This window comes from Panulirus ornatus, chromosome 10, assembly GCF_036320965.1.
Source record: "Panulirus ornatus isolate Po-2019 chromosome 10, ASM3632096v1, whole genome shotgun sequence".
Lineage (NCBI taxonomy): Eukaryota > Metazoa > Arthropoda > Malacostraca > Decapoda > Palinuridae > Panulirus > Panulirus ornatus.
This window is the reverse complement of record NC_092233.1, coordinates 33,990,991-34,009,692: the sequence shown is the minus strand read 5'-3', so window position 1 is coordinate 34,009,692 and position 18,702 is coordinate 33,990,991. Positions and strand designations below refer to the sequence as shown.

Below are 18,702 nucleotides of genomic sequence, written 5' to 3'. Positions count from 1 at the left end.
TATTGTGTCTACTGTAGATAATGCTGGGAATAGTGTCTAATGTAGATAATGCTGGGGAATGTTGTGTTTACTGTAGATAATGCTGGGAATAGTGTCTAATGTAGATAATGCTGGGGAATGTTGTGTTTACTGTAGATAATGCTGGGGAATATTGTGTCTACTGTAGATAATGCTGGGAATAGTGTCTAATGTAGATAATGCTGGGGAATATTGTGTCTACTGTAGATAATGCTGGGAATAGTGTCTAATGTAGATAATGCTGGGGAATGTTGTGTTTACTGTAGATAATGCTGGGAATAGTGTCTAATGTAGATAATGCTGGGGAATGTTGTGTTTACTGTAGATAATGCTGGGGAATATTGTGTCTACTGTAGATAATGCTGGGAATAGTGTCTAATGTAGATAATGCTGGGGAATATTGTGTCTACTGTAGATAATGCTGGGAATAGTGTCTAATGTAGATAATGCTGGGGAATGTTGTGTTTACTGTAGATAATGCTGGGAATAGTGTCTAATGTAGATAATGCTGGGGAATGTTGTGTTTACTGTAGATAATGCTGGGGAATATTGTGTCTACTGTAGATAATGCTGGGAATAGTGTCTAATGTAGATAATGCTGGGGAATATTGTGTCTACTGTAGATAATGCTGGGAATAGTGTCTAATGTAGATAATGCTGGGGAATGTTGTGTTTACTGTAGATAATGCTGGGGAATATTGTGTCTACTTTAGATAGTGCTGGGAATATTGTGTTTACTATAGATGATGCTGGGGAATATTGCGTGTACCGTAGATTATGCTGGAGAACATTGTGTTTACTGTAGATAATGCTGGGAAATATTGTGTCTACTGTAGATAATGCTGGGGAATATTGTGTCTACTGTAGATAATGCTAGGGATATTGTCTTTACTGTAGATAATGCTGAGGAATATTGTGTCTACTGTAGATAATGCTGGGAAATATTTTGTCTACTGTAGATAATGCGGGGGAATATTGTGTCTGCTGTAGATAATGCTGGGGAATATTGTTTCTCCTGTAGATAATGCTGAGGAATATTGTGTCTACTGTAGATAATGCTGGGGAATAGTGTGTCTGCTGTAGATAATGCTGAGGAATATTGTGTTTACTGTAGATAATGCTGGGAATATTGTGTCTACTGTAGATAATGCTGAGGAATATTGTGTCGACTGTAGATACTGCTGAGGAATATTGGGTCTACCGTAGATAATGCTGAGAAATATTGTGTCTACTGTAGATAAGGCTGGGAATATTGTGTCTGCTGTAGATAATGCTGGGGAATAGTGTATCTGCTGTAGATAATGCTCAGGAATATTGTGACTACTGTAGCTAATGCTGGGGAATATTGTGTCTACTGTAGATAATGTTGGGAAATAGAGTGTCCTCTGTAGATAATGCTCGAGCACGGAGTGTCTACTTTAGATAATGCTGGGGACTAGTGTGTCTACTGTAGATAATGCTGGGGAATATTGTGTCTACTGTATATAAGGCTGGGAATAGTGTCTAATGTAGATGGCGCTGGGGAATAGTGTGTCTACTGTAGATAATGTTGGGAAATAGAGTGTCCTCTATAGTTAATGCTCGGGCACGGAGTGTCTACTGTAGCTGATGCTGGGGACTAGTGTGTGTACTGTAGATAATGCTTGGAAAGGAGTCCAGTGTAGATGATGCTGGGGAACAGTGTGTCTACTGTAGATAATGCTGAGGAATATTGTGTCTACTGTAGATAATGCTGGGAATAGTGTGTCTGCTGTAGATAATGCTGGGAATAGTGTGTCTGCTGTAGATAATGCTGAGGAATATTGTGTCTACTGTAGATAATGCTGGGGAATATTGTGTCTACTGTAGATAAGGCTGGGAATAGTGTCTAATGTAGATGGCGCTGGGGAATAGTGTGTCTACTGTAGATAATGTTGGGAAATAGAGTGTCCTCTATAGTTAATACTCGGGCACGGAGTGTCTACTGTAGATAATGCTGGGGACGAGTGTGTATACTGTAGATAATGCTTGGAAAGGAGTCCAGTGTAAATGATGCTGGGGAATAGTGTGTCTGCTGTGGATGATGCTGGGGAACAGTGTCTACTGTAGATAATGCTGGGGAATATTGTGTCTACTGTAGATAATGCTGGGAATATTGTGTCTACTGTGGATAATGCTGGAGAATATCGTGTGTACTGTAGATAATGCTGGGGAATATTGTGTCTATTGTAGCTAATGCTGGGAAATACTGTGTCTACTGTAGCTAATGCTGGGGAATATTGTGTCTACTGTAGATAATGCTGGGGAAGACAGTGTTTATTGTAAAGCAAGGCTTATGGTCCTGATGGCATCCATCCCCGTGTACTGAAATAGTGAGCCTCTGACCTTGCACCTGTGCTTGCTCGTTTGTTCCGTTGCTGTTTATAGACCAAAACTTTTCTTCCTTCATGGAAGAATGTGTTGGTTCATCCCATCCCTAGGAATGGTGATTGTTCTGACCCCTCTAACCATCGTCCTATTGCTTTGACATCCACCATTTCCAAAGTCTTTGAATCCCTCCTCAACTCCCATATTCTTAAGACACCTCAATACTACCTTCTCTCTGATCACCAGTATGGCTTCCGTAAGGCGAGATCCACTGGTGATCAACTTTCCTACCTTACTAATATCTGGTTATCATCCCTGATAGACTATGGGGAGTCATGTGTAGTTGCCCTCGACATAACTAAGTCTTTTGTCAGGGTGTGGCATCGGGGGTCTCATCTCTAAGCTCCCCTCTTTTGGCTTCCTTCCCTCACTTTGCTCCTTCATATCTAGCTTCCTCTCCGGCCGATCTATCTCTGTGGTTGTTGATGGATCTGCCTCCCCCTTTTCTCCATCAACAGCGGTGCTCCTCAAGGTTCTCTCCTGTCCCATACATTTTTTCTCCTTTTTTTTTCAACGATTTCCTCTCCTCTACAAATAATCTTATGCACTCATACGCTGACGACTTAACACTGCATTCATCCACATCCTTCAGTTCTGCTCCCTCTTCTCTATTTCGATCTGCATCTCGTCTTGACACAGCTTCCTCAGTAAACTCAGATTAGGACAGGATATCTCAGTGAGGTACACACAATCTTGTGAAATTTAATGCCTCCAAGACCCAGCTTCTACCCATCTCTCTATTGAATCCTCACAACTCTCGTCTCTCCTTTGACGGTTCTGTAATTCCATCTCTTGACTCAATGAACATACTTGGTATTACTGTAACATCCACTCTATCTTGCATACCACACATTACAGGAATAGCTAAGTATGCCTCTAAAAAACTGGGTGTTCTGTTTACATGTCGAAACTTCTTTTCTTCTGAACAATTGCTAAGTTTATACAAAGGACTGATTCGTCCTTGTATGGAGTACTGCTCTCATATCTGGGGTGGTTCTAGCTAGCTCTGTATCCTTACTTGACAGAGTTGAGTCGAAAGCGGTTAGACTTATAAACTGTCATATGCTAACTTCCAAACTTGACTCTTGCCCGGCGCTGCAATGTTGGTGCACTTTCCCTCTTCTATAGGTATTACTTTGGGGTTTGCTCCCCAGAGGTGGCTGCTTGTGAGCCCCCACCACTAGCTAGACCAGTAATACTCAGCAAGCTGCTGCGTCACATGATTACTGTGTGGCCATCGGCAACCCAAGGGTGGGCCGTTTTGATAACCGCTTCTTTTCCAATACGTCGAAACTTTGCATCTGTCTACCTTCTCATGTCTTTACCAATAACTATAACTTGGCACATTTCAAAAGACAGGTTTTTCATCTCCAAATTCGTAAGTACTTTCCAATGTCTTTCCTTTTTCCGTTAAATAATTCTCTCTATATTTCATTTGAGGCCCAAACGAAGTTTTGGTCTGTGAGTGACTGAATAATGAACGAAAATAGTGCTGTGTCGCGTGTCTTCCTTTGAGCACTACGATGTGACCTTTAACCTCATGTGTGAGGGTCAGGTTAAAGGCATTGACCTGATCCATGAGGGTCAGGTTGCAGGTCGAGTCACCATAACTGTCGTTCTCCAGGGGTTAACGAGTGGTACATTGAAAACTGGAGTAGGTAGGCTTCACAGTGGTAGATAGGCTTCACAGTGGCAGGTAGGCTTCATAGTGGTAGGTAGGCTTCACAGTGGAGGTAGGCTTCACAGTGGTAGGGAGGCTTCACAATGGCAGGTAGGCTTCATAGTGGTAGGTGGGCTTCGCAGTGGAGGTAGGCTTCACAGTGTTAGGTGGGATTCACAGTGGTAGGTAGGCTTCATAGTGGTAGGTAGGATTCATAGTGGTAGGTAGGCTTTACAGTGGTAGGTAGGCTTCACCAAGGTAGTTAGGAAATTAAACTTCACCACTGTGGTACGTATATAGACAGGTTTCACTACAGTAAGTAGAAAGGTAGGCTTCACTGTGGTGGGTACATATGTAAGCTTCACTGTGGCGGGAATGTAGGCTTCACTGTGGTAGGCAGGCTTCACTGTGGTAGGCAGGCTTCACTGTGGTAGGCAGGCTTCACTATGGTAGGTAGGCTTCGCTATGGTAGGCAGGCTTCACTGTGGTAGGCAAGCTTCACTGTGGTAGGCAGGCTTCTCTGTAGTAAGCAGGCTTCACTATGGTAGGCAGGATTCACTGTGCTAGGCAGGCTTCCTTATGGTAGGCAGGCTTCACTGTGGTAGGTAGGCTTCACTATGGTAGGCAGGCTTCACTATGGTAAGCAGGCTTCACTGTGGTGGGCAGGCTTCACTATAGTAGGCAGGCTTCACTATGGTAAGCAGGCTTCACTATGGTAGGCAAGCTTCACTGTGGTAGGCAGGCTTCTCTGTGGTAAGCAGGCTTCACTATGGTAGGCAGGCCTTACTCTGGTAAGCAGGCTTTACTATGGTAGACAGGCTTCACTATGGTAGGCAGGCTTCACTATGGTAAGCAGGCTTCACTGTGGTGGGCAGGCTTCACTATGGTAGGCATGCTTCACTGTGGTAGGTAGGCTTCACTATGGTAGGCAGGCTTCACTGTGGTAGGCAGGCTTCACTATGGTAAGCAGGCTTCCTGTGGTAGGCAGGCTTCCTGTGGTAGGCAGTCTTCCTGTGGTAGGCAGGCTTCACTATGGTAGGCAGGCTTCACTATGGTAAGCAGGCTTCACTGTGGTGGGCAGGCTTCACTATGGTAGGCATGCTTCACTGTGGTAGGCAGGCTTCACTATGGTAGGCAGGCTTCCTGTGGTAGGCAGTCTTCCTGTGGTAGGCAGGCTTCACTATGGTAGGCAGGCTTCCTGTGGTAGGCAGGCTTCACTATGGTAGGCAGGCTTCCTGTGGTAGGCAGGCTTCCTGTGGTAGGCAGTCTTCCTGTGGTAGGCAGGCTTCACTATGGTAGGCAGGCTTCACTATGGTAGGCAGGCTTCACTATGGTAGGCAGGCTTCCTGTGGTAGGCAGGCTTCACTATGGTAGGCAGGCTTCACTATGGTAAGCAGGCTTCCTGTGGTAGGCAGGCTTCACTATGGTAGGCAGGCTTCCTGTGGTAGGCAGGCTTCACTATGGTAGGCAGGCTTCACTATGGTAAGCAGGCTTCACTGTGGTAGGCAGGCTTCCTGTGGTAGGCAGGCTTCACTGTGGTAGGCAGGCTTCACTATGGTAGGCAGGCTTCCTGTGGTAGGCAGGCTTCCTGTGGTAGGCAGTCTTCCTGTGGTAGGCAGGCTTCACTGTGGTAGGCAGGCTTCACTATGGTAGGCAGGCTTCCTGTGGTAGGCAGTCTTCCTGTGGTAGGCAGGCTTCACTATGGTAGGCAGGCTTCACTATGGTAGGCAGGCTTCCTGTGGTAGGCAGGCTTCCTGTGGTAGGCAGGCTTCCTGTGGTAGGCAGGCTTCCTGTGGTAGGCAGGCTTCACTGTGGTAGGCAGGCTTCACTATGGTAAGCAGGCTTCCTGTGGTAGGCAGGCTTCCTGTGGTAGGCAGTCTTCCTGTGGTAGGCAGGCTTCACTATGGTAGGCAGGCTTCACTATGGTAGGCAGGCTTCACTATGGTAGGCAGGCTTCCTGTGGTAGGCAGGCTTCACTATGGTAGGCAGGCTTCACTATGGTAAGCAGGCTTCCTGTGGTAGGCAGGCTTCCTGTGGTAGGCAGTCTTCCTGTGGTAGGCAGGCTTCACTATGGTAGGCAGGCTTCACTATGGTAGGCAGGCTTCACTATGGTAGGCAGTCTTCCTGTGGTAGGCAGGCTTCACTATGGTAGGCAGGCTTCACTATGGTAAGCAGGCTTCCTGTGGTAGGCAGGCTTCACTATGGTAGGCAGGCTTCACTATGGTAGGCAGTCTTCCTGTGGTAGGCAGGCTTCACTATGGTAGGCAGGCTTCACTATGGTAGGCAGGCTTCACTATGGTAAGCAGGCTTCCTGTGGTAGGCAGGCTTCACTATGGTAGGCAGGCTTCACTATGGTAAGCAGTCTTCCTGTGGTAGGCAGGCTTCACTATGGTAGGCAGGCTTCACTATGGTAAGCAGGCTTCCTGTGGTAGGCAGGCTTCCTGTGGTAGGCAGTCTTCCTGTGGTAGGCAGGCTTCACTATGGTAGGCAGGCTTCACTGTACAAATTATCCAAAGAACATTAAGAATATCAAATTGGTTTGGTTCTACAGCCGATATAATCTTGTACAACAGCGTCTGAATTAAGCATGACGCAACACTGTATTTGTGGTATGTATAAGAAACATTGAGTCTGGCGTTGGTATACAGCAGCAATTAATCTAGGGTTGGTATACAGTAACACTATCCGGGATAGGTGTAAAGCAAGACTGTAGCTGGGGTCGGTACATTGCAACACTGTACCTAGGGTGGGATAAAGCAACACTATATCTGGGGTAGGTACACAGCACACTGTATCTGGGGTAGGTACACAGCAACACTGTATCTGGGGTAGGTACACAGCAACACTGTATCTGCGGAAGGTACACAGCAACACTGTATCTGGGGAAGGTACACAGCAACACTGTATCTGCGGAAGGTACACAGTAACACTGTATCTGGGGTAGGTACACAGTAACACTGTATCTGGGTTAGGTACACAGCAACACTGTATCTGGGGTAGGTACACAGCAACACTGTATCTGGGGAAGGTACACAGTAACACTGTATCTGGGGTAGGTACACAGCAACACTGTATCTGGGGTAGGTACACAGCAACACTGTATCTGCGGAAGGTACACAGTAACACTGTATCTGGGGTAGGTACACAGTAACACTGTATCTGGGGTAGGTACACAGCAACACTGTATCTGGGGTAGGTACACAGTAACACTGTATCTGCGGAAGGTACACAGCAACACTGTATCTGCGGAAGGTACACAGTAACACTGTATCTGGGGAAGGTACACAGTAACACTGTATCTGGGGTAGGTACACAGTAACACTGTATCTGGGGTAGGTACACAGCAACACTGTATCTGCGGAAGGTACACAGTAACACTGTATCTGCGGAAGGTACACAGCAACACTGTATCTGGGGAAGGTACACAGCAACACTGTATCTGGGGAAGGTACACAGTAACACTGTATCTGGGGAAGGTACACAGTAACACTGTATCTGCGGAAGGTACACAGCAACACTGTATCTGGGGAAGGTACACAGTAACACTGTATCTGGGGTAGGTACACAGCAACACTGTATCTGGGGTAGGTACACAGCAACACTGTATCTGGGGAAGGTACACAGCAACACTGTATCTGGGGAAGGTACACAGCAACACTGTATCTGCGGAAGGTACACAGCAACACTGTATCTGCGGAAGGTACACAGCAACACTGTATCTGGGGAAGGTACACAGCAACACTGTATCTGCGGAAGGTACACAGTAACACTGTATCTGGGGTAGGTACACAGCACACTGTATCTGCGGAAGGTACACAGTAACACTGTATCTGGGGTAGGTACACAGTAACACTGTATCTGGGGAAGGTACACAGTAACACTGTATCTGGGGAAGGTACACAGTAACACTGTATCTGGGGAAGGTACACAGCAACACTGTATCTGGGGAAGGTACACAGCAACACTGTATCTGCGGAAGGTACACAGCAACACTGTATCTGGGGAAGGTACACAGAAACACTGTATCTGCGGAAGGTACACAGTAACACTGTATCTGGGGTAGGTACACAGCAACACTGTATCTGGGGAAGGTACACAGTAACACTGTATCTGGGGAAGGTACACAGCAACACTGTATCTGGGGAAGGTACACAGCAACACTGTATCTGGGGAAGGTACACAGTAACACTGTATCTGGGGAAGGTACACAGCAACACTGTATCTGGGGAAGGTACACAGCAACACTGTATCTGGGGAAGGTACACAGCAACACTGTATCTGGGGAAGGTACACAGAAACACTGTATCTGCGGAAGGTACACAGTAACACTGTATCTGGGGTAGGTACACAGCAACACTGTATCTGGGGTAGGTACACAGCAACACTGTATCTGGGGAAGGTACACAGCAACACTGTATCTGGGGAAGGTACACAGCAACACTGTATCTGCGGAAGGTAACACTGTATCTAGTGTAGGTACACAGCAACACTGTGTCTGTGGGAGGCATTAGGTATGTGAGCCACAAGGTAAGGGATGTTACCCTCCACCGTCAGGTTGAGGCCCTGCTGCAGGAGGCCCAGGACCCTGGGTTGCCGCGCACCATCATCGAGAAGCTGGTGAGGGCGACGGGCGACGACACCGCCTGCCTGCAGCTGCTGGTGTGCAAGGTGTCGCCCCTGGTGTGGGGACTACAGCGCACCGTCAAGAACTCGGCCCAGGCCAGGGCTATGGACCCGGACGTCCCACAGAAGGGAATCCTCCAGGTATGGTCATGAGAGAGAGAGAGAGAGAGAGAGAGAGAGAGAGAGAGAGAGAGAGAGAGAGAGAGAGAGAGAGAGAGACCGCGGAAGGCGTTTGGACTCGGTGAATGACCTGCTGGAGGCCAGGTGTACTCCAGATGGTGCCAGGGGAAAGACCAATGGTATAACGAGTACAGGGGAAGCGTCCAGCAGATGGTAGTGTGAGGGAAGGCAAGTCTCACTTGACGACCCAAGTATGTGACATAATGAGAGTCAGTGTGACAACATCCGTTGACATCATCCTACGTTACACCACAGGAGGAGGGGACAGACGGGAGGGTACAACATGTGACTAAATTGTACACTTGATCCACGCAGGTGTCCAGGAAGGCAATCAATAACAAGACATGAAATTTGTTATTAATGAAGACAATGAAATTTTCTTGCTGGCAATTCCTCTAATATTGACATATGTATGGAGAAGGAAAGAGGAAATGAAAGAACTGTCTTTGTGGCATTTATGGATCAAGAGAAAGCCTATGACACGGTCGTTACGAACAAGTGGAATAAATATTTGGAGGGTTAGTAAGTGCACTGAGGAGTCTTTACCTAGAGAGTTCGGCATATTGTGCCAAGAGGAATGGAGGAGGACGAATGGTTCCAGGTGAAGGTAAGTCTGCGAGGAGGATGTGGAGGTGTTATCACGGTTCCTTAATCTGCAGGTGGACGGCAAGGTGAATGAAAGGGTCAAAGGTTAAGGACATTATGAGCTATGAAACAGGTTGATAATCATGTAAGGTATGACAACATAAGATAGAGGAGTGGTAGAAAGTGCAGTGTGACAGTTTCAGAAGTGGAGGGAAGAATGAGGAAGGGGAGAACACAAGGATATGAAAGGACGGAATGAAAGAGGCTCTGAGGTAACGGGGTCCTAACTTTCAGGAGGGTGAGAGACCTGGAACAGAGTGACTGTGATCCATGTGGTACATGACAGTCGACGTCATGATAGCCAGGGAATTTGAGGCCGTCCAGGTAAACCACGGAATAGTCTGTGTGACTTGGTTGTGGATGGTGGATTCTGGTTTGGTTGTGGATGGTGGGCTCTGGTTTGAGTGTGGATGGTGGGCTCTGGTTTGAGTGTGGATGGTGGGCTCTGGTTTGAGTGTGGATGGTGGGCTCTGGTTTGGTTGTGGATGATGGCCTCTGGTTTGGTTGTGGATGGTGGGCTCTGGTTTGGTTGTGGATGGTGGTCTCTGGTTTGGTTGTGGATGGTGGGCTCTGGTTTGGTTGTGGATGGTGGGCTCTGGTTTGGTTGTGGATGGTGGGCTCTGGTTTGGTTGTGGATGGTGGGCTCTGCTTTGGTTGTGGATGGTGGGCTCTGGTTTGGTTGTGGATGGTGGGCTCTGGTTTGGTTGTGGATGGTGAGCTCTGGTTTGGTTGTGGATGGTGGGCTCTGGTTTGGTTGTGGATGATGGCCTCTGGTATGGTTGTGGATGGTGGGCTCTGGTTTAGTTGTGGATGGTGGACTTTGGTTTGGTTGTGGATGGTGGGCTCTGGTTTGATTGTGGATGGTGGGCTCTGGTTTGAGTGTAGATGGTGGGCTCTGGTTTGGTTGTGGATGGTGGGCTCTGGTTTGGTTGTGGATGGTGGGCTCTGGTTTGAGTGTAGATGGTGGGCTCTGGTTTGGTTGCATAACGCTGATTGCTACATGGGCATGAAACATTTACACTCAGTTGTTCAGATATAGTCACTCTCAACATGGCAGTAGAGCAGCATATTGTCACTCGTCATTTGTGATCTGAAGGTACGAAAGAATTCGAAATCTTCCGACCATCTGTCCAGTCTGAGGATCAACAACTGCCATAACAAACCATGTACGAATGGATGGACATAAGAAACGGTTGATGTGCACAGACGCCTTTAACGTTTTCCTTTGACAACACTTGCACGGCCAATCTTATATGTTCCGCTGGGCTAAAACATGATCATCATGTGGAGATAATGTGTAAATTTGATGTTTTCCTTCTCGTCCTCCGACCACAAAAAACGAATGAAACCTCCCTCCTCCTCCTTAATGCAGGTCGACAAGGGCGCGGTCATGTGTGTAGCGTGACTGCTACTGAGTGTGAAGGTGTCATTTCCCTGCAGTAGCCACCGTTACTCTCAGCGTTAGCAACGTCATCAATGTCAGCAGTGTTGCCAATTCTGGAAATTATAGGCTTACATTGCGGATATTCTTTGAATTGCCCACACACACACACACACACACACACACACACATGCAGGAGGGTGAAAGGCGTGCAAGGAATAGAGTGAATTAGAACGATGTGGTATACCAGGGTCGACGTGCTGTCAATGGATTGAACCAGGACATGTGAAGCGTCTGGGGTAAACCATGGAAACTTTTGTGGGGCCTGGATGTGGAAAGGGAGCTGTGGTTTCGGTGCATTATTACATGACAGCTAGAGACTGAGTGTGAACGAATATGGCCTTTGTTGTCTTTTCCTAGCGGTACCTTGCGCACATGAGGGGGGAGGAGGTTGTCATTTCATTTGTGGCGAGGTGGCGATGGGAATGAACAAAGGCAGACTATGAATTATGTACATGTGTATATATGTATATGTCTGTGTGTGTATATATATGTATACGTTGAGATGTACAGGTATGTATATTTGCGTGTGTGGACGTGTACATGTGTATGTGCGTGGGTTGGGCCATTCTTTCTTCTGTTTCCTTGCGCTACCTCGCTAACGCGGGAGACAGCGACAAAGCAAAACAATAATAATAATATATCAATGATGGGTGATTTAAATGCAAAGGTGAGTAATGTAGCAGTTGAGGGTATAATTGGCATACATGGGGTGTTCAGTGTTGTAAATGGAAATGTTGAGGAGCTTGTGGATTTGTGTGCTGAAAAAGACTGTTTATACCTGGTTTATAAAGAGAGATATACGTACATAAGTATACGGTTGTGAATAGGAGAGATGGTCAATGGGCATTATTGGACTACGTGCTAATTGATAGGCTTCTAAAGGAGAGACCTCTGGACGTTAATGTGCTCAGAGGGGCAGCTATAGGGATGTCTGATCACTATCTTGTGGAAGCGAAGGTGAAGATTTGTAGAAGTTTTCAAAAAGACAGACAGATTGTTGGGGAGAAGAAAGTGGTGAGAGTAAGTGAACTTGGAAAGGAGACTTGTGTGAAGAAGTACCACGAGAGGCTTGAGTGTAGAATGGCAAAAGGTGAGAGCAAATGACGTGAGGGGAGTGAGTGAAGAATGGGAGGTATTTAGGGAAGCAGTGATGGCATGTGGACAAGATGCATGCGGCATGAGAATGGTGGGAGGAAGGCAGATTAGAAAGGGTAGTGAGTGGTGAGATGAAGAAGTAAAGTTATTAGCCAAGGAGAAAGGAGAGGCGTTTGGACGATATTAACAAGGAAGGAGTGCAAATGACTTAGAGAAGTGCAAGAGAATGCGATAGAGGGACAAGAAAAAGGCGTAAGGATTGAAAAAGAGGGCAAATGAGAGTTGAGATGAGAGTAACATTAACCTTTAGGAAGGATAAAAAAGATGTTTTGGAAGGAGGTAAATAATGTGTGAAAGACAAGAGAACAAGTGGGAACATCGGTGAAGGGGGCAAGGGAGGGAAGTGATAATAGGTAGTGATGGAGTGAGTATTTTGGAGGGATATTAAATATGCTTCATGATAAAGTGGCAGATGTAGGGTATTTTGGTTGGGGTGGCGTGCGAAGTGAGAGGGTCAGGGAGAACGATTTGGTTAAGAGATAAGAGGTGGTGAAAGCCTTGCGGAAGATGAAATCCGGCAAGGCGGAATGTTTGGATGGTATTGCAGTTGATAAGGATATTCAGTGTATGTTTGGATCATGAGGAAGTGCATGAGGATTGGCGGAATGCATGTGTAGTGCCACTGTACAAAGGCAAAGGGGATAAAGGTGTGTTCAAACTACAGAGGCATAAGTTTGTTGAGTATTCCTGGAAATTTGTACAGGATGCTATTGATTGGGAGGATGACGGCATGTAAAGAGCATCAGATTGGGGAAGAGCAGTGTGGTTTCAAAAGTGGTAGAGGATGTGTAGATCAAGTGTATGCTTTGAAGCATGTACGTGAGAAATATTTAGGAAAACAGATGGATTTGTATGTGGCATTTATGGGTCTGGAGAAGGCATATGAGAGGGTTGATAGAGATGCTTTGTGGAAAGTTTTAAGAGTATATGGTGTGGTAGGTAAGCTGTTAGAAGCAGTGAAAAGTTTTCATCAAGGATGTAAGGCATGTGTACGAGTGGGAAGAGAGGAGAGTGACTGGTTCCCAGCTGAAGGTCTGTCTGCGGCAGGGGTGTGTGATGTCTCCATAGTTGTTTAATTTGTTTATGGATGGTTTGTTTAGGGAGATAAATGCAAGAGTTTTGTAGAGAGGGGCGAGTATGCAGTTCGTTGGGATGAATGGGCTTGGGAAATGAGTCAGTTATTGTTCGCTGATGATATAGCACTGGTGGCTGATTCAAGTGAGAAACTGCAGAGGTTGGTAATTGAGTTTGGAAAAGTGTGTGAAAGGAGAAAGTTGAAAGCAAATGTGAATAAGGACAAGGCTATTAGGTTCAGCAGGTTTTAGGGACAAGATAATTGGGATGTACGTTTGAATGGAGTAAGGTTGAAGGAAGTGAAGTGTTTTAGATATCTGGGAGTGGACTTTTCAGCGAAGAGAACCATGGAAGCAAAAATGAGTCACAGTTTGGGGGAGGGGGCGAAGGTTCTGAGAGCGATGAGTAATGTGTGGAAGGAGAGAACGTTATCTCAGAGAGGAAAAATTCGTATGTTTAAAGAAATAGTGGTTCCAACAATATTATATGGTTGCGAGGCACGGCCTAAAGTTAGGGTTGTACGGAGTAGGTTGGATGTGTTGGAAAAGAAATGTTTGAGGACAATATGTGGTGTGAGGTGGTTAGATCGAGTAAGTAATGAAAGGGTAGAAGAGAAATGTGGTAATAAAAAAAGTGTGGTTAAGAGAGCAGAAGAGGGTGTGTTGAAATGGTTTGGACATATGGAGAGAATGAGTGGGCAAAGGTTGACAAAGAGGATATATGTGCCAAAGGTGGAGGAAACAAGAAGTGGGAGACCAAATTGGAGGTGAAGGATGGCGTGAAAAAGATTTAGAGTAATCAGGGCCTGAACATACAGAAGGGTGAGAGGCGTGCGAGGAACAGAGTAAATTGGAACGATGTGGTGTACCGGGGTCGACGTGCTGTTAATGGACTGAACCATGGCATGTGAAATATCTAGGGTAAACCATGGAAAGCTTTGTGGGGCCTGGATGTGGATAGGGAGCTGTGGTTTAGGTGCATTACACATGACAGCTAGAGACTGTCTTTTCCTGGCGATGCTTCGCTGAAGCTGGGGGTAGCCATGCTGTTTCCAGTGGGGCGGGCTGACGCTGGGAATGAATTGAAGGCAAGTAAGTATGAATATGTACATGTGTATATATGAATATGTCTGTGTAGGTGTATGTATATTTATGTATATTTGTATATGTTGATATGTATATGTATGTGTATGTACATGCACGTGTATAGGCATTTATCATTCATATGAGTATATACGTGCATGAGTCGTTTTTCCTGTGTCCTGGCGCCACCTCGCTGATGCGGGACACGGCGATAAGTATAAGAAAATTATATATATATATATATATATATATATATATATATATATATATATATATATATATATATATATATATATATATATATCATCATTATACTCGGTCGCTGTCTCCCGCGTTAGCAAGGTAGCGCAAGGAAACAGACGAAAGAATGGCCCAACCCACCCATATACCCATGTTTATACATAAACGCCCACACGCACATATACATACCTATACATTTCAACGTATACATACATATACATACACAGACATATACATATATACACACGTATATAATCATAAATGTTACTTTCATCTATTCTCGCCGCCACCCTGCCACACATGAAATTGCACCCCTCTCCCCCCACCTGCCCGCGAGGTAGCGCTAGGAAAAGACAACAAAGGCCACATTCGTTCACATTCAGTCTCTAGCTGACATGTGTAATGCACCGAAACCACAGCTCCCTTTCCACATCCAGGCCCCACAAAACTTTCCACGGTTTACCCTAGACGCTTCACATGCTCTGGTTCAATCCATTGACAGCACGTCGACCCCGGTATACCACATCGTTCCAATTCGCTCTATTCCTTGCACGCCTTTCACCCTCCTGTACGTTCAGGCCCCGATCGCTCAAAATCTTTTTCACTCCATCATTCCGCCTCCATTTTGGTCTCCCTCTTCTCGTTCCCTCCACCTCTGACACATATTATCCTCTTTGTCAATCTTTCCTCACTCAATCTTTACATGTGACCAAACCTTATCAATACACCCTATCTGCTCTCTCAACCACACTCTTTTTATCACCACACATCTCTCTTACTCATTCATTACTTACTCGATCAAACCACCTCACACCACATATTGTCCTCAAACATCTCATTTCCAACACATCCACCCTCCTCCGCACAACCCTATCTATCTATAGCCCATGCCTCACAACCACACAACATTGTTGAAACCACGATTCCTTCAAACATACCCATTTTTGCTCTCCGAGATAACGTTCTCGCCTTCCACACATTCTTTAACGCTCCCAGAACTCTTGCCCCCTCCCACACCCTGTGACTCACTTCCACTTCCATGGTTCCATCTACTGCCAAATCCACTCCCAGATATCTAAAACACTCCACTTCCTCTATCTTTTCTCCATTCAAACTTACCTCCCAATTGACTTGTCCCTCAACCCTACTCTACCAAATAACCTTGCTCGTGTTCACATTCATTCTCAACTTTCCTCTTTCACATACTACCAAACTCAGTCACTAACTTCTGCACTTTCTTACCTGAATCAGCCACCAGCGCTGTATCATCAGCGAACATCAGCTGACTCACTTCCCAAGCCCTCTCATCCACAACAGACTGCATACTTGCCCCTCTCTCTAAAACTCTTGCATTTAACTCCCTAGTAACCCCATCCATAGACAAATTAAAAAACCATGGAGACATCACGCACCCCTGCTGCAAACTGACATTCACTGGGAACCAATCACTTTCCTCTCTTCCTACTCGTACACATACCTTACATCCTCGATAAAAACTTTTCACTGCTTCTAGCAACTTACCTCCCACACCACATACTCTTAATACCTTCCACAGAGCATCTCTATCAACTCTATCATATGCCTTCTCCAGATCCATAAATGCTACATACAAATCCATCTGTTTTTCTACGTATTTCTCACATACATCCTTCAAAGCAAACACCTGATCCAAACATCCTCTACCACTTCTGAAGCCACACTGCTCTTCCCCAGTCTGATGCTTTGTACATGCCTTCACCCACTCAATCAATATCCTCCCATATAATTTCCCAGGAATACTCAACAAACTTATACCTCTGTAATTTGAACATTCACCTTGATCCCCTTTGCCTTTGTACAATGGCACTATGCATGCATTCCGCCAATCCTCAGGCACTTCACCTATGAACCATATATACATCCTTATAGGATTATATATATATATATATATATATATATATATATATATATATATATATATATATATATATATATATATATATACATTCCTATGAGTCCACGGGGAAAATGAAATACGAAAAGTTCCCAAGTGCACTTTCGTGTAATAATCACATCATTAGGGGAGACACAAGAGAGAAATATAACAGTCAGTTGATATACATCGAAGAGACGAAGCTAGGACGCCATTTGGTAAACATGTGATTGTCCAAAACGTTTTGGCGGCCGATGAAAATCATGGAAAGGTCTGTGGGGTCTGGATGTGGGGAGGAGAGTATGGTTTCGGTGCATTACACATGACAGACAAAGAAAGAACGTGAGCGGAAGCGGCCTTTCTTCTTCTGCTCCTGGTAGGTTCTTCATCTGAACGAAAATTTAAAAGAAATCATACATTTGTCTTTTTGTGTCTGATGCCTTATAAAGACAAGTGTGTGTTCTGGGCGCTCATTAGAGTGTGGTGAATTGTCTGTCACAAGAGGAATATGCCAGACATATGTTTCGCTAGTATTCACAATATTTATTTGTCATTAACATGAATTATGACAGTTTTTTCTGCTGTTTGTTTATATTTTTGGTTCCTTGTGCTGCAGACGATGTACGACTCGCTGCCGGAGCTGGACGACTTCGTGGTATTCTCGGAGTCGTGCGAGCGGCAGTTCCCGGCCTGCCCGCTCCTCGACCTCTCCCAGCTTGGCCTCTGAGCCTTCACACTACCCACCAGCCTGCCCCCATGCTGGCCTCCCCGAAGACGACCTGCAAACCCATATCGTTATGCCAGCCTCCAACACAACTGATTAGGATTCTCTCCGCCAGCCGCTATCACCAACCTCCCACCACATCCTGGCATGATCACTTCTGACGTCCACCTCTTGCCACGACCTGTGACCTGGACGTCCCTCCTCCATCTCGTGCCACTGTCTCCCAGCGAAGGGATTGTCTAGATGAAGGCAGCCAAGTTCTCAGCTTGAAGACCGACTCAGACACCAGTGTTTCAGAAGAGCTGAGCTGTGTGACGTAAGGCAAGGCAAGCCTTGGATGAGGAAGGAAGGCACGTATGAGAGTTGTGGAGCTCGCCAGTTGTTGCCGAGGTGCTAAAGATGTGTGGCTGATGTTGTTTACAACTTACGGAGGAGAAAACAATATTTGTTATACGAGAACGATGGGAGTGGATGCTGGGTTTATGAGAGGCATTAGTGTATAGACCAATAAAGGCGGTGAGACCACAGCCTTTCTAGGGAGTTCCCGACGTACACACACCATTGTTTTATAACTATATGTTTACATATTGTGTTAATCGTTAATATCTCAACTGGATGTTCAAATTTGAATGTTTTAACACTGTGTGGGGCGCTGCGCCTGCCACCAGAGGTCGGCTCTTGGTCCCAAGACCACAGGTTGGGAGTTGCTTCGTACGAAACATGAAGTTTGTGGCCACACCTGAGGAAGGTGTTGTGTTGCACTGTCTTGCACGTTCCATACGATCAGTTAGGGACAGTAGCTACTGAGCAAGGAAGTCTCAGCCTTACAGAAACAGTGTTGGCCCAATGTTGTACACTGACGTCAGTGTTGTGCTCTGTACGGTGGAGGCTGGGACGTCAGATAGCATGACGTCAACACTGTGAACCTGATCTAGACATCATCATTATATCTTAACCTCCATAACTTGGGCAATATCTGTAGTCGATATTATTTTTCTAATTGTTTTATTTACCCTCCGCTAGGGAGATGTAGCCACTACGTGTAGTGTAATGAGGGCATTAGCAGACGGCTGTAGCCTTCCCTGTCCATACAAAATATGACACGGGAAATAATACTAATAATAATAAATTTGTTTGTAAAATATCTTGTTTTCTCTTCCATGATATGACGTCACACGAAGACCTCATCCCTATGAGAACGTGAGGCTACATGAACCATGTGACCATCACATCACGGGTCATAACTCACAGCACATCACAGATCATAACTCACAGCACATCACAGGTCATAACTCACAGCACATCACAGGTCATAACTCACAGCACATCACAGGTCATAACTCACAGCACATCACAGGTCATAACTCACGACACATCACATCACATGTCATAACTCACGACACATCACATTACAAGTCATAACTCACAGCACATCACATCACAAGCATAACTCACGACACATCACATCACAGGTCATAACTAACGACACCACATCACAGGTCAGAACTCACAACACATCACATCACAGGTAATAACTCA

At 45.7% G+C, this 18,702-nt stretch overlaps 1 protein-coding gene across 1 annotated transcript in view; it reads left to right on the top strand.

The window, feature by feature from the left end:
- Positions 1-18,305, top strand: part of LOC139750891 (uncharacterized) — a 64,399-nt gene extending 46,094 nt beyond the window's left edge. The window contains exons 6-7 of the mRNA XM_071665758.1: positions 8,639-8,848; positions 17,056-18,305. Coding sequence (XP_071521859.1) covers positions 8,639-8,848; positions 17,056-17,166 — 321 coding nt within the window. The 3' untranslated portion in view covers positions 17,167-18,305. The remainder of the gene's footprint in view (positions 1-8,638; positions 8,849-17,055) is intronic.
- The last annotated feature ends 397 nt before the right edge of the window (positions 18,306-18,702 follow it).